This window comes from Ranitomeya imitator, chromosome 1 (genome assembly GCF_032444005.1).
Source record: "Ranitomeya imitator isolate aRanImi1 chromosome 1, aRanImi1.pri, whole genome shotgun sequence".
Taxonomy (NCBI): Eukaryota; Metazoa; Chordata; class Amphibia; order Anura; family Dendrobatidae; genus Ranitomeya; species Ranitomeya imitator.
Window position 1 is genome coordinate 431,625,105 of NC_091282.1, and position 24,116 is coordinate 431,649,220.

The window sequence follows — 24,116 nt, forward strand, 5'->3', positions numbered from 1 at the left end:
GGGATACCCAGCACCGGACCAATGGAGTCTGTCTCTTGAGGGGGATGTCACGGGTGGCTTGACCCGGTGCTGTGGCCTCAGGCAATGCACAGTGTAAGGGGTATCATGAGGGGACAGGCACTTACTTGATCAGCAGCAGGTTCTCCCAGCGGTGACGATCTCGATCCTGGATAGATGGCTATTGTCCAAATGAAAGACTGAGGCACTGAAACGTTTAACCAGTTTACTTTAACATAAAAGGATTTACAACCAGTCCTGTCACCGGAGTCTGTATGGGAACTCTGAGTTACTTTGACCCTGCCGGGGTCTTCGCCTCTTATTGTGCGCAATTTCTGTGTGGCCCTGCTGCTGTATGTGAACTGGCTGCCGGCCCAATCTGTCCCCTCCGGGTCCTGGTTCGACGGGCAACCCGAATCCTTTTATCGGCTTACCCCCTCCGGGAGTACCGCTGAACTCTGTGTCTGTTGCTGCGTCCGGCCCTAATGAAGCTGATATCACCTCACGTTTTTCCGGTTGCTGTATTATATATAATGAATACAGCCACGGATCCGGTATCCGTCTTTGCGCCTGTTCTGGGTAGTGATTAATGCTACCCGGTTCTCACAATGTCCTTTTTCTCTATCCCTCTTCTCCTCAGGCCGGTGATTTAGGCCTGGTAACAGTCACAGGGCTGTTAGAGATTCAACTGTATGACCTCTCACTATCAGCTCCTTGGCCCAACTGCCATTTCTTCTCTCAGACCAGAATGGATCAAGGGGAGTCTCTGGAGCTCCCCCTTCTGGCCGGAGGTGGTAGTTCAGTCTTGCTATTTTAGTATTTGTACTTACTGTCAGTAACTATTTTTGTGGCAAATACCCCTAGGGGTGCCACATAACTCTTCTGAGTACAAAGCAGTAAATGTCTGTATGAAGAGATGTATTTGAGCTTCCTGTCATGACATCCTGACCATAATAGCCCAAGAAAACTGTTAGCAATTCTTGGAAGATCTGCAACACTTGAAATAGATATGGTAATCATGGGCTGAGAATGATTACAAAGGGAACCCAGGAAATCCCCCGGCAATAAATACACACTGATGTCTACAGAATCTCTAATGTGAGAGATTTTACTGACTTCTATTCTTTTATTAAAAATAATACTAGGGTAAACTTACTGGTGATTATGTATTCAAATGGCGGGGCAAAGAGTCTAAAATATGAAAATGACATGCACCACTTAAAACTGCATAATTTGGCTTCATTACTTGCTACACGCATTTTAATACATGTCCAAAAATCTTTTTTTTCTTTAGGCACAGGCCCATTGCACTTTATTGTTTCACTGTTCTTAGCTAATATTTAAAGGGAATCTGTCGCCCCCTTGGACGTATATGACCTATTATGGGCATACAGGTAACAGAAATGTTACTAGTCTTACCTGTATGCCTCCTATCTGCGTTCTTGTTGTTGAAAAATTGTCTTTTCTTTCTTTATGTTAATGATTTCTTCCAGGCTCTGGGGCGTGCGGTGCCTGAAGAAATCTCTGTCATCATTTGCATACCACCCGCCTCCCATCAGCGTCATGTAAGGTGGCCCCGGAATCCTACACCCTGCAATAGCGCGATCATACGTACTTTTTCTGCCCTTCTATGGGCATTGGCTTCATCATTCTTCTGGACTAGCAAGTCCCTGCTATCTCCCGTTGCAGTAACCCACAGCATGCTTGGTGATAAGGTTCTCTCCCCACAATGCATACATGGGTGTCAGAGGCATCAGGAACTGTCCTAACTATGCAGAGAGGATGTAAGTGGAGAGAGCACCTAATCGCAGCAGTGAAACCAATACCTATAGAAAAGCCGAATAGGTATGTATAATCGCGCTATTGCAGGGCGCCAGTGCGGGGCAAATGAAAACAGGAGGTAGAGATTTCTTTCAGGCAACGCACGCTGTTATGTTTGCTAATGACAGGTGTTATGAAGGCAATCCAGAAACACAGTGTGCTTAGCGATCAGAGCGCACACAGTGATCTGACAAATACCCAAAAATACAAGAACGAGCTCTGAGACGTGGAAACTCTGTAGACTGCACACCTGATCCTATCCTAAACACAACTAAAAGCGGCTGTGGATTGCGCCTAACAACTACCTAGGCAACTCGGCACAGCCTAAGAAACTAGCTAGCCTGAAGATAGAAAAATAGGCCTGACTTGCCCCAGAGAAATTCCCCAAAGGAAAAGGCACACATATAATGACTGTGAGTAAGATGAAAAGACAAAACGTAGGGATGAAATAGATTCAGCAAAGTGGGGCCCGATATTCTAGGACAGAGCGAGGACAGTAAAGCGAACTTTGCAGTCTACAAAAAACCCTAAAGCAAAACCACGCAAAGGGGGCAAAAAAAAAACCCACTGTGCCGAACTAACGGCACGGCGGTACACCCTTTGCGTCTCAGAGCTTCCAGCAAAACAAAAGACAAGCTGGACAGAAAAAAAGCAACAAAAAAGCAAAAGGCACTTAGCTATACAGAGCAGCAGGTCACAGGAACAATCAGGAGAAGCTCAGATCCAACACTGAAACATTGACAAGGAGCAAGGATAGCAGCATCAGGCGGAGTTAAGTAATGAAGCAGTTAACGAGCTCACCAGAACACCTGAGGGAGGAAGCTCAGAAGCTGCAGTACCACTTGTGACCACAGGAGTGAATTCAGCCACAGAATTCACAACAGTACCCCCCCCCTTGAGGAGGGGTCACCGAACCCTCACCAGAGCCCCCAGGCCGACCAGGATGAGCCGCATGAAAGGCACGAACAAGATCGGAAGCATGAACATCAGAGGCAAAAACCCAGGAATTATCTTCCTGAGCATAACCCTTCCATTTAACCAGATACTGGAGTTTCCGTCTAGAAACACGAGAATCCAAAATCTTCTCCACAATATACTCCAATTCCCCCTCCATCAAAACCGGGGCAGGAGGCTCAACAGATGGAACCATAGGTGCCACGTATCTCCGCAACAACGACCTATGGAATACATTATGTATGGAAAAGGAGTCTGGGAGGGTCAAACGAAAAGACACAGGATTGAGAACCTCAGAAATCCTATACGGACCAATAAAACGAGGTTTAAATTTAGGAGAGGAAACCTTCATAGGAATATGACGAGAAGATAACCAAACCAGATCCCCAACACGAAGTCGGGGACCCACACGGCGTCTGCGATTAGCGAAAAGTTGAGCTTTCTCCTGGGACAAGATCAAATTGTCCACTACCTGAGTCCAGATCTGCTGCAACCTATCCACCACAGAATCCACACCAGGACAGTCCGAAGACTCAACCTGTCCTGAAGAGAAACGAGGATGGAACCCAGAATTGCAAAAAAATGGAGAAACCAAGGTAGCCGAGCTGGCCCGATTATTAAGGGCGAACTCAGCCAACGGCAAAAAGGACACCCAATCATCCTGGTCTGCAGAAACAAAACATCTCAGATATGTTTCCAAGGTCTGATTGGTTCGTTCGGTCTGGCCATTAGTCTGAGGATGGAAAGCCGAGTAAAAGGATAGGTCAATGCCCATCCTACCACAAAAGGCTCGCCAAAACCTCGAAACAAACTGGGAACGTCTGTCAGAAACAACATTCTCAGGAATGCCATGCAACCGAACCACATGCTGAAAGAACAAAGGTACCAAATCAGAGGAGGAAGGCAATTTAGCCAAGGGCACCAGATGGACCATTTTAGAAAAGCGATCACAGACCACCCAAATGACTGACATCTTTTGAGAAACGGGAAGGTCAGAAATTAAATCCATCGAAATATGTGTCCAAGGCCTCTTTGGGACCGGCAAGGGCAAAAGCAACCCACTGGCACGAGAACAGCAGGGCTTAGCCCTAGCACAAATCCCACAGGACTGCACAAAAGTACGTACATCCCGTGACAGAGATGGCCACCAGAAGGATCTAGCCACTAACTCTCTGGTACCAAAGATTCCAGGATGACCAGCCAACACCGAACAATGAAGTTCAGAGATAAGTTTATTAGTCCACCTATCAGGGACGAACAGTTTCTCTGCTGGACAACGATCAGGTTTATTCACCTGAAATTTTTGCAGCACCCGCCGCAAATCAGGGGAGATGGCAGACACAATGACTCCTTCCTTGAGGATACCCGCTGGCTCAGATAAACCCGGAGAGTCGGGCACAAAACTCCTAGACAGAGCATCCGCCTTCACATTTTTAGAGCCCGGAAGGTACGAAATCACAAAGTCGAAGCGGGCAAAAAATAACGACCAACGGGCCTGTCTAGGATTCAAGCGCTTGGCAGACTCGAGATAAGTCAAGTTCTTATGATCAGTCAATACCACCATGCGATGCTTAGCTCCTTCAAGCCAATGATGCCACTCCTCGAATGCCCACTTCATGGCCAGCAACTCTCGATTGCCCACATCATAATTACGCTCAGCGGGCGAAAACTTCCTGGAAAAGAAAGCACATGGTTTCATCACTGAGCAATCAGAACCTCTCTGTGACAAAACCGCCCCTGCTCCAATCTCAGAAGCATCAACCTCGACCTGGAACGGAAGAGAAACATCTGGCTGACACAACACAGGGGCAGAACAAAAACGACGCTTCAACTCCTGAAAAGCTTCCACAGCAGCAGAAGACCAATTAACCAAATCAGCACCCTTCTTGGTCAAATCGGTCAATGGTTTGGCAATGCTAGAAAAATTACAGATGAAGCGACGATAAAAATTAGCAAAGCCCAGGAACTTTTGCAGACTTTTCAGAGATGTCGGCTGAATCCAATCCTGGATGGCTTGGACCTTAACTGGATCCATCTCGATAGTAGAAGGGGTAAAGATGAACCCTAAAAATGAAACTTTCTGCACACCGAAGAGACACTTTGATCCCTTCACAAACAAAGAGTTAGCACGCAGGACCTGAAAAACCATTCTGACCTGCTTCACATGAGACTCCCAATCATCTGAGAAGATCAAAATGTCATCCAAGTAAACAATCAGGAATTTATCCAGATACTCACGGAAGATGTCATGCATAAAAGACTGAAACACAGATGGAGCATTGGCAAGTCCGAACGGCATCACTAGATACTCAAAATGACCCTCGGGCGTATTGAATGCAGTTTTCCATTCATCTCCTTGCCTGATTCTCACCAGATTATACGCACCACGAAGATCTATCTTAGTGAACCAACTAGCCCCCTTAATCCGAGCAAACAAGTCAGATAACAATGGCAAGGGATACTGAAATTTAACAGTGATCTTATTAAGAAGGCGGTAATCAATACACGGTCTCAGCGAACCATCCTTCTTGGCTACAAAGAAGAACCCTGCTCCCAGTGGTGATGACGATGGGCGAATATGTCCCTTCTCCAGGGATTCCTTCACATAACTGCGCATAGCGGCGTGTTCGGGCACGGATAAATTAAATAATCGACCTTTAGGGAATTTACTACCAGGAATCAAATTGATAGCACAATCACAATCCCTATGCGGAGGTAGAGCATCGGACTTGGGCTCTTCAAATACATCCTGATAATCAGACAAGAACTCTGGGACCTCAGAAGGGGTGGATGACGAAATCGACAAAAATGGAACATCACCATGTACCCCCTGACAACCCCAGCTGGATACCGACATGGAATTCCAATCCAATACTGGATTATGGGTTTGTAGCCATGGCAACCCCAACACGACCACATCATGCAGATTATGCAACACCAGAAAGCAAATAACTTCCTGATGTGCAGGAGCCATGCACATGGTCAGCTGGGCCCAGTATTGAGGTTTATTCTTGGCCAAAGGTGTAGCATCAATTCCTCTCAATGGAATAGGACACCGCAAAGGCTCCAAGAAAAACCCACAACGTTTGGCATAATCCAAATCCATCAGATTCAGGGCAGCGCCCGAATCCACAAACGCCATGACAGAAAACGACGACAAAGAGCATATCAAGGTAATGGACAGAAGGAATTTGGACTGTACAGTACCAATGACGGCAGACCTAGCGGACCGCTTAGTGCGCTTAGGACAATCAGAAATAGCATGAGTGGAATCACCACAGTAGAAACACAGACCATTCAGACGTCTGTATTCCTGCCGTTCAACTCTAGTCATAGTCCTATCGCACTGCATAGGCTCAGGTTTAACCTCAGGCAGTACCGCCAAATGGTGCACAGATTTACGCTCGCGCAAGCGTCGACTGATCTGAATGGCCAAAGACAAAGACTCATTCAAACCAGCAGGCATAGGAAATCCCACCATGACATCCTTAAGAGCCTCAGAGAGACCCTTTCTGAACAAAGCTGCCAGCGCAGATTCATTCCACTGAGTGAGTACTGACCATTTCCTAAATTTCTGACAATATACTTCTATATCATCCTGACCCTGGCACAAAGCCAGCAAATTTTTCTCAGCCTGATCCACTGAACTAGGCTCATCGTACAGCAATCCGAGCGCCAGGAAAAACGCATCGACACTACTCAATGCAGGGTCTCCTGGCGCAAGAGAAAATGCCCAGTCTTGAGGGTCGCCGCGCAAAAAAGAAATAATAATCAAAACCTGTTGAATAGGATTACCAGAAGAATGAGGTTTCAAGGCCAGAAATAGCTTACAATTATTTTTGAAACTTAGAAACTTAGTTCTATCTCCAAAAAACAAATCAGGAATAGGAATTCTTGGTTCTAACATAGATTTCTGATCAATAGTATCTTGAATTTTTTGTACATTTATAACGAGATTATCCATTGAAGAGCACAGACCCTGAATATCCATGTCCACACCTGTGTCCAGAATCACCCAAATGTCTAGGGGAAAAAAAAAAGTGAACACAGAGCAGGGAAAAAAAAAAAAAAAATGATGTCAGAACTTTTTCTTTCCCTCTATTGAGAATCATTAGTTGGGCTCCTTGTACTGTTATGTTTGCTAATGACAGGTGTTATGAAGGCAATCCAGAAACACAGTGTGCTTAGCGATCAGAGCGCACACAGTGATCTGACAAATACCCAAAAATACAAGAACGAGCTCTGAGACGTGGAAACTCTGTAGACTGCACACCTGATCCTATCCTAAACACAACTAAAAGCGGCTGTGGATTGCGCCTAACAACTACCTAGGCAACTCGGCACAGCCTAAGAAACTAGCTAGCCTGAAGATAGAAAAATAGGCCTGACTTGCCCCAGAGAAATTCCCCAAAGGAAAAGGCAGCCCCCCACATATAATGACTGTAAGTAAGATGAAAAGACAAAACGTAGGGATGAAATAGATTCAGCAAAGTGGGGCCCGATATTCTAGGACAGAGCGAGGACAGTAAAGCGAACTTTGCAGTCTACAAAAAACCCTAAAGCAAAACCACGCAAAGGGGGCAAAAAAACCCCCACCGTGCCGAACTAACGGCACGGCGATACACCCTTTGCGTCTCAGAGCTTCCAGCAAAACAAAAGACAAGCTGGACAGAAAAAAAGCAACAAAAAAGCAAAAGGCACTTAGCTATACAGAGCAGCAGGTCACAGGAACAATCAGGAGAAGCTCAGATCCAACACTGAAACATTGACAAGGAGCAAGGATAGCAGCATCAGGCGGAGTTAAGTAATGAAGCAGTTAACGAGCTCACCAGAACACCTGAGGGAGGAAGCTCAGAAGCTGCAGTACCACTTGTGACCACAGGAGTGAATTCAGCCACAGAATTCACAACAGCACGCCCCAGAGCCTGGAAGAAATCATTAGCATAAAGAAAGAAAAGACAAATTTTCAACAAAATGGCAGCTATGAGGCTTACCGGTAGGACTACTTTAACATTCCTATTACCTGTATACCCATATTAATAGGTTATATACGTCCTAGAGGGTGACATATTCCCTTTAAAGCGAGTCTGTCACTGGGTTTGACCGATATGAGATATGACCATCACCTTTCAGGCCCTACATACAGCATACTATAATGCTGAATATCTGCCCCCAACCTGACCTGCAAGTCAAGAAAAGAGCTTTTATTATACTCACTCGCAAGGCGGTCTTGTCCAAGGGGTGTCGCTCTTCTTGGTCCGGTGCCTCCCTTCTTCTTGAGATGCTGTCCTTCTTCTTGCTTCGTGTGGGTGACGAGTCCCTACGTCATTCACACAGGATCCCCGGCATTCATGCAGATGTAAAGTACCGCAGTGCGCATGCATTGGGGCTCTGTCACCTTTTCCGGCGCCTACCCGCTACAGTACTTTACTCTGCCCTAGTCAGGGCACAGACATACATCCTGACTAGGAGAGGAATGCCGTTGGATAAAGACCAGCAACACCCATCGGATTGGACTGCCCCACATGTGAGTGTAATAAAAGGTCCTTGCAGGTCAGGTTGGGGGCAGATATACAGTATTATAGAATGCTATATATCAGGCCTGAAAGGTGATGACTGTATGTCATATTGGTCAAACCTGGTGACAGGTTCCCTTTGAAGTGTAACTTCCCTTCCAGGAGACGTTACGGCTGGAGATTGGTATCTGTGTATACCTCTTACTACCTCTCCCCAGGCCATATAATCTTATGAGTACCAAATGCCATATTCTATTTCAGTAATGGAAAAGTCTGTATTCACTGAAGACAAATTTTACCCATGAACTGAGAATGAATAAGCAGTCCAGAAAGGAAAAGAAGCAGATTTTTCTGATAACATAGATTTCTTATCTTCTGTTTTACTATTGATCTTTGAAAAATAAATTAAAATGACAGTTATTCTTTAATCCCTTAACAAATTAAAATGTACATTTTTATAATGGGTCAATACGGAATATATGAAGCTGGCTCAGCCTGCTTCATACCAGCCAGATGCGTTCTGTGTTATATAGCCTGTAACGGCAGTGGCCATAGCTTGCTCCAATTGTCACAGCTTAATCAATCAAATACCATTGTAAATCTCTGACAGCTGTATGTAAATGGCGTTATTGCTGGGGCATACATGTCCCATCAGCCGTAAGCATTGTGATTGTGGGGAATCAATAGGCTACCAGTATATTGTCTAAGTGATTGAAGATTCAAGCCCTCTAAAGAGAAGAAAAATTAAGTTAAAAAAATAAATCAAAAATGTAAAAATTGTAATCATCCTTCTATCCCTCATTAAAAACAAAGATATTCAGAAATATATTATTACTAGATGGTGGCCCAATTCTAACGCATTGGGTAATCTAGAATATGTATGTAGTTTATTTATGAAGATTTCAGAAAAATGCAATGAATACACAGGATTCGGCTGGCTGGGTGCGACCAATTAGCGAAGCGTGGTTCAAATCCCGCGCCAATTCGTGGCCGAACTGCGTCCGTCGCTGATTGTTTGCGGCTGGCCGGGACCAATCAGTGAAGCCAGGCCCAGCTCCTGGTTTTTGAGGGCCCCGGGCGAAAGAGTCTCACAGCCCATGTAGCATATAACACAGCACACGTAGTATATAGCACATCCACGTAGTATATAGCACAGCCACGTAGTATATAGCACAGCCACGTAGTATATAGCACAGCCACATAGTATATAGCACAGCCACGTAGTATATAGCACAGTCCATGCAATATATAACACAGCCCATGTAGTATATAGCACAGCCCACGCAGTACATAACACAGCCACGTAGTATATAGCACAGCCACATAGTTTATTGCGCAGCCATGTAGTATATAGCACAGCCCATGTAGTATATAGCACAGCTACATAGTATATAGCAGAGCCCATGCAGTATATAACACAGCCCACATAGTATATAGCACAGCCAACGTAGTATATAGCACAGCCCACACAGTATATAACACAGCCTACGTAGTATATATTGCACAGCCACGTAGTATATCACACAGCCACGTAGTACATAGCACAGCCACGTAGTATATAATACAGCCACATAGTATATAGCACAGTCCACATAGTATATTGCACAGCCACATAGCATGTAGCACAGCAACGTAGTATATAACACAGCCATGTAATATATAGCACAGCCAAGTAGTATAATGCTCAGCCATGTAGTATTTTGCACAGCCACATAGTATATAGCACAGCCATGTAGTATATTGCACAGCCCACGCAGTATATAACACAGCCCATGTAGTATATAGCACAGCCCATGTAGTATATAGCACAGCCGACGCAGTATATAACACAGCCAACGTAGTATATAGCATAGCCCACGTAGTATATAACAAAGCCACGTAGTATATAACACAGCCACATAGTATATAGCACAGCCACTTAGTATATTGCACAGCCACGTAGTATATAGCACAACTACATAGTATATTGCACACCATGGAATCAATGATGCTCTAAAAATGAATAATAATAATAATAATAATAATAATAATAATAATAATAATAGCTTAATGGGCAAAAGACAAGCCCTCACACAGATCCATAGACAAAAAAGGGGGGGTCATCAAACTTTTTTTTAGAATAAATTTCAAATTTTTTTCCACCATGAAAAAATGACAATAAAACTGGACAAGTTTGGTATTGTCGTAATTGTACTGACATGGAGAATCGTGCGGCCTGGCAAATTTTACCAAACAACACCATAAAAACTAAGTCTAAAAACCAATGGCAGAATTGCATTTTTTTTTACAATTTCACTACACTTTTTTTTTTACCATTTTTCAGTACATTTTATGGTAAAATGAATGTTGTCACTACAACTCATCCCGCATAAAACAAGTCCTCATGTCAGCTATGTTGACAGAAGTTAAAAAAGTTATGGCTCTAGGAACAAGGGATGGCAAATATTGAAAGCGCAAAAACAAAACAATTAGGTGATTTTAAGGGGTTAAATGTTCTTTACCATCTACTTGTACGTCATTATCTAAAGACTAAAGACAATTTAGTTTGTACTAGAAATATAATTAAAATTTTGACAACACTACCTTCAGCGCAAAATGTTAGTGGTCACCCTTATATAAATTGCACTAAATTACAGTCTGCAATGTTTTTATATGTATTGTTTTCCAAACCCGTGATATACAGATCCATTTCAGACTGGATGTGATGTCTTTGTGTAGCCAAGGTGCTACCATCATCATTAACTCAAATATCATCTTCACAGCTTCTATCCTGCACTTACTGTATTTCTCCTTCATGTGCGATTATGTAGACTGTTTTCTTTTCCTCACCTGAAATCTCCGCTATAAAACACTGACAAAAAATAGGGGAGCGCAGAGACAGCCTTCAAAACTGATTCATCAGCTCTGACGGCTTTGCATTCAGATAGCCCTCAGCTTTATAAATGACACAATCGACAGCAAGAAAATAAAAAAAGGCTATTGAGAAGGTTCCGTAGCTTTTCATTAAGGAAGAAAATAAACAATAAAATTCTTTGTAAAGGTGTGCAAGGCTTCATGTATGTGTATCTGTGTTATACTGATCTGTCATCTGGTGGCCATGGAAATCAAAGGAAGCATATGCTACCTCCATATGCCTCTAGTATGATTGAAAGGTTGAAAAAAAATGTACCATGTGTCATTTATTTCCAAATTACGGAAATTACGAGCATTGCTTAATGAAGGATTCCATAAGTAGCTATGCAGACCTGTGATTTTGCTGTGTGCATGAGTCTTAATATTAAAAGATTACTTATTAAAAAATAAATTTGTATAAGCCAATTCTTTAAATAAAAATTAGTGGCCATTGGTAGACATTTTGTTATGTATTTTGATGAATGCTATTACTTATTGTAATTTATTATTATTATTATTATTATACATTTTTATAGCGCCATTTATTCCATGGCGCTTTACATGTGAATACGGGGCAAATATAGACAAATACATTAAACATGAGCAGATAACAAGGCACACGAGTACATAAGGAGGGAGGACCCTGCCCGCGAGGGCTCACAGTCTGCAGGGGGTGGGTGAGGATACACTAGGAGAGGGTAGGGCAGGTTGCGCGGCTGTTCAGTAGGTTGAGGATCACTGCAGGCTGTAGGCTTGTCGGAAGAGGTGGGTCTTCAGGTTCTTTTTGAAGGTTTCTATGTTAGGCGAGAGTCTGATGTGTTGGGGTAGAGAGTTCCAGAGTATGGGGGAAGCACGGGAGAAGTCTTGGATGCGGTTATGGGAAGAAGAGATGAGAGGGGAGTAGAGAAGGAGGTCTTGGGAGGATCGGAGGTCGCGTGTAGGTAGGTACCGGGAGACCATGTCACAGATGTATGGAGGAGACAGGTTGTGGATGGCTTTGTATGTCAGTGTGAGGGTTTTGAACTGGAGTCTCTGGGCGATAGGAAGCCAGTGAAGGGCTTGACACAGGGGAGAGGCTGGGGAATAGCGGGGGGACAGGTGGATTATCACATGAGGATCACTAAATAAGAGCCATGGGGCCAGTCTGACAGCTTATTTCTATAAATGAAAGAAAAAAATGCATTCACTATATGGGACAATGTGGGGTGCGTACTCTGCCATGATTCCTCGTGGGAGTGGCCGTCATATGACCACATGAGTGTAATTTGCATGCTTACGGTCACCAATCGTAGTCGTGCCATCGTGTGTACCACACACACAGTGAGGGCAGACTTTTGTTCTGAGCCCAGACAAGCCTTTCAAGCTATGACCAACTATTATTGTTTAGTATCAATGATTAATAAATTATTATTTGCATAGTTAAGTGGGCATATTTCCCTACACATGGTAGATGGTGATGACGCGGTATTCTTTCAGTACTATCTGACTTGCTATGTTCTTGCTGATAATCAGGTGCCAATGCCTCTGCTCCGGACCAGCTGAGCCTCGCATTAGCCTGGAACAGAGTGGATATCGCTCGAAGCCAGATCTTCATTTATGGACAACAGTGGCCGGTACAGTGTTAGATGTATATTATATTTGACTTTTCTGCTACTAAACGGATTTAATTTTTATACATTTAGACGACAGAGTTCATCTTGTAGTAAAGAACTCATTTTGATCTATAGAATCTTTAGAAGTGATCTCCTAATATTATGCGGCATTTCTATCTCTTATATGAACAACTCTAAGGCCGGCTTCACACTCAGCGTATGAAAATACGGTCCGTATATAACGGCCGTAATATGCTGAAAAGTCCGTAGCTCCTCCGTAGGCAGGGTGTTTGAGCGTTTTTTGCGCATGGCATCCTCCGTATGTAATCCGTATGGCATCCGTACTGCGTGTTTTTATCGCAGGCTTGCAAAACCAACATACGGATATACAAGGGATCCATGTGTTAAAAAAAATACCATATATACTGTCTATATAAATATATACAGTGGGGCAGAAAAATATTTAGTCAGTCAGCAATAGTGCAAGTTCCACCACTTAAAAAGATGAGAGGCGTCTGTAATTTACATCATAGGTAGACCTCAACTATGGGAGACAAACTGAGAAAAAAAAAATCCAGAAAATCACATTGTCTGTTTTTTTAACAATTTTTTTGCATATTATGGTGGAAAATAAGTATTTGGTCAGAAACAAAATTTCATCTCAATACTTTGTAATATATCCTTTGTTGGCAATGACAGAGGTCAAACGTTTTCTGTAAGTCTTCACAAGGTTGCCACACACTGTTGTTGGTATGTTGGCCCATTCCTCTAGAGCAGTGATGTTTTTGGCTTTTCGCTTGGCAACACGGACTTTCAACTCCCCCCAAAGGTTTTCTATAGGGTTGAGACCTGGAGACTGGCTAGGCCACTCCAGGACCTTGAAATGCTTCTTACGAAGCCACTCCTTCGTTGCCCTGGCGGTGTGCTTTGGATCATTGTCATGTTGAAAGACCCAGCCACGTTTCATCTTCAATGCCCTTGCTGATGGAAGGAGGTTTGCACTCAAAATCTCACGATACATGGCCCCATTCATTCTTTCATGTACCCGGATCAGTCGTCCTGGCCCCTTTGCAGAGAAACAGCCCCAAAGCATGATGTTTCCACCACCATGCTTTACAGTAGGTATGGTGTTTGATGGATGCAACTCAGTATTCTTTTTCCTCCAAACACGACAAGTTGTGTTTCTAGCAAACAGTTCCACTTTGGTTTCATCAGACCATAGGACATTCTCCCAAAACTCCTCTGGATCATCCAAATGCTCTCTAGCAAACTTCAGACGGGCCCGGACATATACTGGCTTAAGCAGTGGGACACGTCTGGCACTGCAGGATCTGAGTCCATAGTGGCGTAGTGTGCTACTTATGGTAGGCCTTGTTACATTGGTCCCAGCTCTCTGCAGTTCATTCACTAGGTCCCCCCGCGTGGTTCTGGGATTTTTGCTCACCGTTCTTGTGATCATTCTGACCCCACGGGGTGGGATTTTGCGTGGAGCCCCAGATCGAGGGAGATTATCAGTGGTCTTGTATGTCTTCCATTTTCTAATTATTGCTCCCACTGTTGATTTCTTCACTCCAAGCTGGTTGGCTATTGCAGATTCAGTTTTCCCAGCCTGGTGCAGGGCTACAATTTTGTTTCTGGTGTCCTTTGACAGCTCTTTGGTCTTCACCATAGTGGAGTTTGGAGTCAGACTGTTTGAGGGTGTGCACAGGTGTCTTTTTATACTGATAACAAGTTTAAACAGGTGCCATTACTACAGGTAATGAGTGGAGGAAAGAGGAGACTCTTAAAGAAGAAGTTACAGGTCTGTGAGAGCCAGAAATCTTGATTGTTTGTTTCTGACCAAATACTTATTTTCCACCATAATATGCAAAAAAATGTTAAAAAAAACAGACAATGTGAGTTTCTGGATTTTTTTTCTCAGTTTGTCTCCCATAGTTGAGGTCTACCTATGATGTAAATTACAGACGCCTCTCATCTTTTTAAGTGGTGGAACTTGCACTATTGCTGACAGACTAAATACTTTTTTGCCCCACTGTATATATATGTCAGTAGACACATATATGTATATATATTAATATTTCATCCAGCGCGATATAGCAGAAAGCCGGTAATTCAATTACCGGCTTTTGCTTTCTCCTTCCTAAACCCGACATGATATGAGACCTGGTTTACATACAGTAAACCATCTCATATCACCATTTTTTTTTTTGCATATTCCACACTACTAATGTTAGTAGTGTGTCTATGCAAAATTTGGCCGTTCTAGCTAGTAAATTAAGGGGTTAAATGGCGGAAAAAATTGGCGTGGGCTCCCGCACAATTTTCTCCGCCAGAGTAGTAAAGCCAGTGACTGAGGGCAGATATTAATAGCCTGGAGAGGGTCCATGGTTATTGCCCCCCCCTGGCTAAAAACATCTGCCCCCAGCCACCCCAGAAAAGGCACATCTGGAAGATGCGCCTATTTTGGCACTTGGCCACTCTCTTCCCATTCCCGTGTAGCGGTGGGATATGGGGTAATGAAGGGTTAATGCCACCTTGCTATTGTAAGGTGACATTAAGCCAAATTAATAATGGAGAGGCGTCAATTATGACACCTATCCATTATTAATCCAATACTAGTAAAGGGTTAAAAAAATACACAAACACATTATTAAAAATTATTTTAATGAAATAAAAACAAAGGTTGTTTTAATATTTTATTGAACGCCCAATCCAATCACTGAAGACCCTCGTTCTGTAACAAAAAAAACATAATAAACCATTCATATGAGGACAACCAGCAGAGGGCGCCCTCTTATGAACTCGAGCCTGGGAGCTTTCTAGGAAAGTTCCCACGATCTAGGAACAGCCAGCAGAGGGCGCCTCACCGCAAATGCAGGTAAATATAGGTCAATGACCTACTTTACCTACATTCTCCGGGGTTTTGCAGACATGAGCAACATTGCATTAGCAAAGCTTGTGGCTGCAAAATATTTTAACCCCTTCAGATGGATTTACATCGTTGGACTTTACAGATCGGCGGAAGGTAAGGATATTGTTGGTTTATTATGTTTTTTTTGTTACAGAACGAGGGTCTTCAGTGATTGGATTGGGCGTTCAATAAAATATTAAAACAACCTTTGTTTTTATTTCATTAAAATAATTTTTAATAATGTGTTTGTGTATTTTTTTAACCCTTTACTAGTATTGGATTAATAATGGATAGGTGTCATAATTGACGCCTCTCCATTATTAATTTGGCTTAATGTCACCTTACAATAGCGAGGTGACATTAACCCTTCATTACCCCATATCCCACCGCTACACGGGTATGGGAAGAGAGTGGCCAAGTGCCAGAATAGGCGCATCTTCCAGATGTGCCTTTTCTGGGGTGGCTGGGGGCAGGTGTTTTTAGCATTGGCAATAACCATGGACCCTCTCCAGGCTATTAATATCTGCCCTCAGTCACTGGCTTTACTACTCTGGCGGAGAAAATTGTGCGGGAGCCAACACCAATTTTTTCCGCCATTTAACCCCTTAATTTACTAGCTAGAACGGTCAAATTTTGCATAGACACACTACTGACATTAGTAGTGTGGAATATGCAAAAAAAATGGTGATATGAGATGGTTTACTGTATGTAAACCAGGTCTCATATCATGTCGGGTTTTAGGAAGGAGAAAGCAAAAGCCGGCAATTGAATTACCGGCTTTAAAGCTATCTAGCGCTGGAAGTAATATTAATATATATATATATATATATATACCTATTCTATGTGTACACATTTATTCTACCTATTCTACTGTAAGCTGTCAGTGTGATTTTACTGTACACCGCAATGAATTACCGGCTTTTCTCTCTAACACCGCTGCGTATTTCTTGCAAGTCACACTGCTGGTCCGTGTGTAATCCGTATTTTTGGGGCTTCCATAGACTTTCATTGACGTTTTATTTGCGCAATACGGTGACAAACGCAGCATGCTGCGATTTTCTACGGCCGTAGAAAGCCGTATAATACTGATCAGTTTAATACGGCAGATAGGAGCAGGGGCATAGAGAATAATTGTGCCGTATGTTTTGCGAGTTTTACGGACGTAGTTTCTGCGCTCTTACGTCCATAAAACTCGCAAGTGTGAAGCCGGCCTAAGTGTATCCAATTTTGCAACAGGATTTCATCTAAGATACTGCATTACTCGGCCTGTTCAGGCTTTTTTTTGTTTCTTTACATATTGCTGGCTATTAAATGAATTAAAGGGTTATTCCAATCTTCATAGATGGATATTGTCAGACGTTTGTTATAAAAACAGGCGCTCTTTCAATTTACTGCTTGTTAAAATTTCATCACGCAGTTTTTTTCTGACAGAGACTTTATAGCTTTTCTATTGGTATTTTTGGGAGTTCCTCTGATTTATGACCACCTCAACTTTAATGTGTGCTGAGCTCATAAATCAGCTGAGATGAGCTTGGACAAACACAGATAAAAGAGTTACAAACTCTCTGCCAAAAAAGGTTGACTGACAGGTTTTCAGTTAACTCATTCTGCATACACAAGCTATAGAAGGCAAGAAGTATAAAAGTTTTAATGATTTCCAACTGTTCATTTAATCTCAACATACATGCATTTAATTAAAAAAATACCCTAGAAAGTATATGTATAGTTTACCGCCATTGCAGATTCTAGCTCCAAATTTCAGCAACAATTTCAGCCTCTCAATCAGCCAAACCAGATCTCCGCTTTGCACTGACGAGGGGCAGTACCCCGAAACACAGTGTCTGCAAATTGAGATTCTGGTTTGGCTATTATCCTAAGTCATGTGACAAGGCTCGTTAAAGGGTCGACATTGACTGTTAGGGTTGCTACTTCCAATAGGTGGCACTAGAGTTCTAGTCCTCTTCCTCTCTGAAGAGACAATTTGCATATCTCCCAGAGGAGCATTGCGGCTTTAAGTCTCCTCACCTCAACATGCTTATCATGTCACTCTCCACAAGGAGAAACGAAACTTCCAGGATCACAACTATAGAATAAAAATCTCTCCAACGTTGAGGGCAATGCAAAAATTCATCACTCGAACAGTATAAATACATGTGTAAAATGTTTTCAGACACAATTTTTCATGAAGGGCAGGAATTGAACCATTTAATTAACTGAGAAAAAAATCATTATTTTATCTTATTCTAAAATGTTGTAAATTCAATCTTTTTCCTATTGCTGGTTATTTTACCATCAGGTTGGATCTTTGGAGCAAGCAATGCTTGACGCCTTGGTGCTGGACAGAGTAGACTTTGTGAAACTGCTTATAGAAAATGGAGTCAGCATGCACCGTTTTCTCACACTTTCCAGACTGGAGGAACTATACAACACGGTAAGGAGAACAGACTTCATCGTCTACCTTCATCTTTGGCCTTTTGCTGTCCGCATGTGACAAGTCCATGATAGGATTGAAGACTTGCTCACAAAAATGACTCATAAGAAATAAACATGAAACACAGTGACCCGATTCATTTGTGCCAAAAAGCTGTGGTAAAATGTTTGAAAATTCATTACATTTTTGTGCATAAGTTTTATGACTTTTGGCGCAACTCTGCCAAAAAAGGTGGAGCTGGAGAGGAGCCTGGGTGAGATCGATGTCTGTCAGATTCAGCATAGGTGCCGGCGTTTCTTACGCCAGAAATGTTACTCTGATCTCTGACTTGAGTAGTATTTATAGCAAGGCGCCCGCCACTGAGAAGATGCACCCAATTCATTGCATGATGTGCAACTCTTAAAGAATTCAGAAAATCATACTACAGCAAGTCATAACTGGTGTGTACAATGCCAATCATAATGAATCGGCCCCTGGGTATATAAAAGAAAAAAGCAGAGTTAAAAAGAACTAAACCATGAATTCATGTCATACCGGATCTCTCCAGATCACATAGGCAAGTAACGCCACTATAAGAGTAGTAGCGTGCTAATAATGGCTCCAAAATCGCATGTCCTCTTCCAGTTTAAAGGGAACCTGTCACCTGATAAATGCGGCCCAAACCGTTTCAGAGAAAAACATGCTTTTAATAGCTGCCAGGGACCGAGCCGCGCTATTGACTAGTTATGGAGGCGGGTCACCAATGTCTTCTCCCCGCCCACTGATGGGGATTGGCAAACCTCTGCATACGTGTACGTATAGGTAGAGGCTTGCTAGTCACTGTCAGTGGGTGGTGAGAAGCCACAGGGGACCTGCCTGTATGACTAGTCACCCACCCAGCTCGGTCTCTGGTAACTATCAAAAGCATGGCTTTCTCTAAAATGCTGAGAGGTTTAGAGACAAACGTATATGGCTGTGATCACACAGCTAGTGGATGATACATGTGTAGCACCCCAGGTGACCGGTTGCTACAGTGATGTTGCATTCCCTTCGGGGAGGGTAATATCATGCTCAGAGGCAATGGAATTCTCTTTACCAGGTAAGGCACCCACAAACAGCACATTCCAAATCCAGGCCAGGAGGGGGAGCTCAGGACCCAGATCCAGGGAAGCTTCCCTAAGGTATATGTATCCTGACCTGGAGGAGGAGCTAGTTAGTCTCCAGGAGGGAGAGATAGAAGAAGCAAGTCTTGAACTGAGAGCAGACAGAGACGCCGAGCAGCCACGAGGGAGCTGCCGCCTCTGGAAGGAGTGAGAGATAACCTGAAGGGTTATATGTGGTGGAGCTACAGAGGGAAGTATCAAACGAGAGAACAAGGGCTCAGAGGGGAACAGCAGAAGGACACCCTCAGAGCCAGAGCGCAGCAGCCGGGTATTGGGAGCCCGAGGCTTTTGTGGGACTCTAAGACAAAGAGCAGAACCGGAAGGCTGAGAACTTTATGTAATTAGCCCACACCACACCTGAGACGCAGCAGCGCCTGAAGAGCCTGGGGCATGATAGAGTCCCTGTAAAATGACTCAAGCTGCCCGTCATGCAGGTGCCTGTCTCGGGACAGGGGGAATAGAGGACTCTGCAGAAAGCTTCAGGGAGCAGGAACTTCATATATAGCAAGCGCTAGTTGGAAAGGCTCACGGACCTCAACTGGGACGGGGAGACTCTCCCATTACCTCTGAGCCGGCCAGACCACCACCACCTGTGCCTGATAGCCTGGACTGTGGCCTGCGAACTACAGTAAACCAGGTAAAGACTTACAACTTGTGTCCTTTACTCATTTTTCCGGCCTACACCATCATCACCCTACACTTAGGGACCTCTGGGGACCCTGCTTCACCTGTGGGAAGCGTTACCATCAATGCTGCGACAACATCCCCCAGAGGATCCCATTAATGCAGCGTCGGTCCCATTTTTGACAAACACCACAGTTGGTGTCACGACAGACTCATTTACAATATCCCATTAAAGACCTTTCTCCTTTAATTGGACGCCCAGGGCCACGGACTGGGTCGCAGCCACCGTGACATCCCTTTTAAGACTGTACCGAGTACCACGCTGCCCTGACGGGGCACTCCACATGCAGCCCATAGTTTACCCAAGTATCACCTGTCAGGTTCCCTTTAAAGCAACACTCTGAACAAAATGTATACTTCATTTTGATATTTTAGACCTTTAGGAAGAAATACATGACGGAGTAATTTGTCTTTGATGTTCTGTGAATCATTCTATCATGTGCTAATATGTAGATCCCTGCTTGTTGGTCCCGAGCTGATGCTTGGTATCATACCTCTATTTGACCTTGGTGGGTACAAATATTGTTTTGCTAGGTACAAAACAATACAACTGGTAATCAACACTAGAATAAAACCATATCAGCCAGCCATAAGGTTAACAGGTCTATATGGCTAAATACCATTATCTAATTTATTTATTGAGGCTCTTAACGTGAATCTGTCATCAGATTTCACTATAACAATTGCATATGTTATTAAATATATGTCTTATACCTGATGAGGCTTCTGTACTTACTTTGCAAATCCATGTCAGCATGGATGTATGATCCTCACTCAAAAACTTTCAAATAAGATCACCACAGCCATTCTCTTGTAGATTGTCAATGTGCAATCTGGTATAGGGATCCATCTTGGTAAGCCACCTATGGGAAATGGCACGGGATCCCAATGTTTTATAATTGTGAGTCTCATTCAACCTTGGGTAGGAAGGAAGCCTGATTTATTTCATATAAAATGTGGAGAAATAAGTACGGTAACCCTAAAATTGCCAAATATTTTTGCATGAAATGTGGAATACTGTTATTTAACTACCAAAATGACCTCTTTTGTCACTAGTTCCTACGGCAAAAACTGAGGGTTTATAAGGTGAGGTAGACAGCTGGTGGTTACCAGTCACAGGTGGCCCCATAGACAGTGGTTGAGGACTACTAGTTTGGGAGAATATTCAGGCAATATATCAGAAATATTGGTGCTATTGCCTTAAAAATAAGAAAATAAGACTATGTTCATATGTTACGCATTTGCTTTGCTTTTTTAAAGCCAATTAGAAGCTGCTTTTTACAGTACCAGCAAAAGATATCAGATTTTAGAAATCTTTTTCCGGACTGAATTGGCAAACTGTAGTGTTTTTGATATCTGCAGCATGTGAATTCTTTCAGCATTTTTGCAGCGTTTCTTCGCCCATAAAAATAATGAGGAAATGAGAGTTTTTTGCAGCATTATTCAGGATGTACTGAAAACAAATCCCACAAGCAATCCACACCAAAAAGGCAGCAAAAAAAAAGCCTGAAAATGGTAAAAAACAGGTGTTTTGAATGCAACATTTTTACTGCAAAGAGAGCAGGTCTTATGTGCTGAAAAAATGCTGCAAAAACGCAACGTGTGAGCAATGCCTAAGTCAGTACAAGTGCGACATGATAAATACGAGTCAATACAAGTGAGACACAAGAATGGCGGAGAATTTTTTTATAAAATAATAAGAACTTTCCAGGCTCGAGAAAGCCCTTTACCCCATCCATATTTATCAGTATTTGCCCTGAAGTGCATAGAAATACCTTTGTGCGAGACAGAACAATAAAACAATAATAATCGCTTGTTATCCTCTGAAGTTCACTCCTTATAAATTATTCATTTTTATTCGGGATAATGAATTCCTATGAAATGTGACAAATACAAGTGATTGCCTCCGTTTCCTATTCGGATGCATGTATTTGTGTGACCTTACTTCTCTTGTAGATCACAATGGCTGAGAACCCTAACACAAGCCTTCTGAGCATCTTGGTTATAAATAATCAGCTTCTTTGCCAGCTACATGTCCCCAGGTGTAGTGCATTACAATATCAGTGATTTATACAAGCCTAGCACATCCAATGTGTAATATAGAAGCAGGGTGCAGGAAGCTAAATCCATAATTCAAAAACTAAACACATTGTAAGACCTCTTTTTCCACAACATTGTGAACCAAGGTGCAATATTTTCTAAGATTTGATATTAGCATATTGAATTTCGGTAGCAAGTTAAAAATGTGACCTACTAATCAACTAGATCAGTGCTGGACTATGGACCATGCTCCAACCATAGACAGGACCAGAACCACCAAGACAGGGAATGTTTTAAAATATATATATATCTTCTATTTGAAAAAATAGAGGAACAATTAAAATATACAATATTAAAATTATTATAAATATGTAGTATATAATATATATGTGCACATATCAAGGATACATTAACAATTCAATTCCCTATATAGAAACATTTGAATCTTTGCGTGCGGTAGGTCAAGTTATTTTGTATATTATACCCCAAAGGACTAAATTAGTATCAGAGGGAACCGTATATTGCATATGCCACTCAGTAAAGTGATTATATTAAGAAATCTATATGGTACAAAGTGTATAAAGTGCATACAATGTGCATATAGCCTTATACTGGTAGGCCAGGTGCAGGAAAGATCAGATGGCTTTAAAAAAAAGTGCATAGGTGCATAAAATAAAGCGCTATATTAAGGTGCTATACGCAGATACTTTCAAAAGTCACTTACTTATAAAAATGAGGGAGTAAACCTTAGGACCATCAAGTACTTGATATTGTGCACCCCTTAGCATATTAGCATATTGAATTTCGGTAGCAAATTAAAAATGTGGCCTACTAATCAACTAGATCAGTGCTGGGAGTAGACAGCTAAAGGTGGCACGAGACTCGTCTCATCTTATGCCAATACATAAAAAAAGAGGGCTGACAGAACTCTCTGATTAAGGGCACCCATTCCAAGTCCAAGGAACCCTCTTGGATAAATCCAACAATCAAAATAGTAGAGGAACAGCGCTCCATCCAGGTGTAGTAATGGAAGGAAAACTTTATTCCGCCATAGTGCAACAACGTTTCGACCATCAGTAGACAAAGACCTACTGACGGTCGAAATTTTGTTGCACTGGGGCGGAATAAAGTTTTCCTTCTATTACTACACCTGGATGGAGCGCTGTTCCTCTACTACTTTGATCGTCTCATCTTATGGTCCCTTGCCGGATTACTGAACCATGTTTTCTCTGAAACGCTAACGCATTTCGCAGAAATACGAAGCTGGATTTAATTGTGCAGTTAGGCTCTTATTCATGCTGCCGGTGGTTTGGGCAGCAAACTAATAGGTTCCCTTTAAGAGGGCAATTACTTTTTCATATGGATAACCCAATACATTTTAATTTTCAATAAATGGACTTATATAACAGCTGCATTATGTGTTTCCTCCTTTTTTCTTGATCTTAAATTGCAATTAGATATGTAATTGGAAACATCTAACTGACACATTGGGATAAAAAAGAAAATAGAGAAGGGGCAAAAGTTGACTTCTATTCTGTAAATTAACGTTCTATGTGACCAGCTTTAAGGATTTTCTGTTCGGTACCTTGCCTTGTTCACTTAGTTTGATTTGAGAGCAGCTATGTATTATAAGGTGATGGTAATGTTCACGATTACCAATGGTACTAAACTAATTTCAATACTTTCTTTTTACTTTTCTCCATTTTTCAGAGACATGGGCCATCAAATACCTTATATCATTTGGTCAGGGATGTTAAAAAGGTAAGAATAGATACCACAAAAAGAAGAGGTAACTTTTATTCTTCATTCAGCCCTAGATCTTAGTAACTCTCTTATTTTGCATGAGCCTTTCTTCCAAGTGTTAGTATTATTTATCACATTTTTCGCCTCACTTTACTACCACCACCACTCATATACATCTTTTTGTTATTACTGTATGTATCAAGATGTTTATTAAAAGTTCCATTAAAAAACTAAGGAAATAATAGGGTAATCTCCAAGTGCATTTAGTCAGGTTACGAACCTTCAAAGGGATTCAGATTATTAATATTATTATTCATGTACCACAGGACAGCACTTTACATAAAAAGTGTAGTTTCCTGTTCACTATGTATCTATTAATTGATATAAAAAAGG

General features: G+C 42.3%; 1 protein-coding gene across 1 annotated transcript in view; it reads left to right on the forward strand.

Annotated features, from left to right (window-relative positions):
- Positions 1 to 24,116, forward strand: part of TRPM3 (transient receptor potential cation channel subfamily M member 3) — a 783,591-nt gene that overhangs the window by 459,292 nt on the left and 300,183 nt on the right. The window contains exons 10-12 of the mRNA XM_069763506.1: positions 12,693 to 12,793; positions 17,980 to 18,114; positions 23,691 to 23,741. Of these exons, the coding sequence (XP_069619607.1) occupies positions 12,693 to 12,793; positions 17,980 to 18,114; positions 23,691 to 23,741 (287 nt within the window). The remainder of the gene's footprint in view (positions 1 to 12,692; positions 12,794 to 17,979; positions 18,115 to 23,690; positions 23,742 to 24,116) is intronic.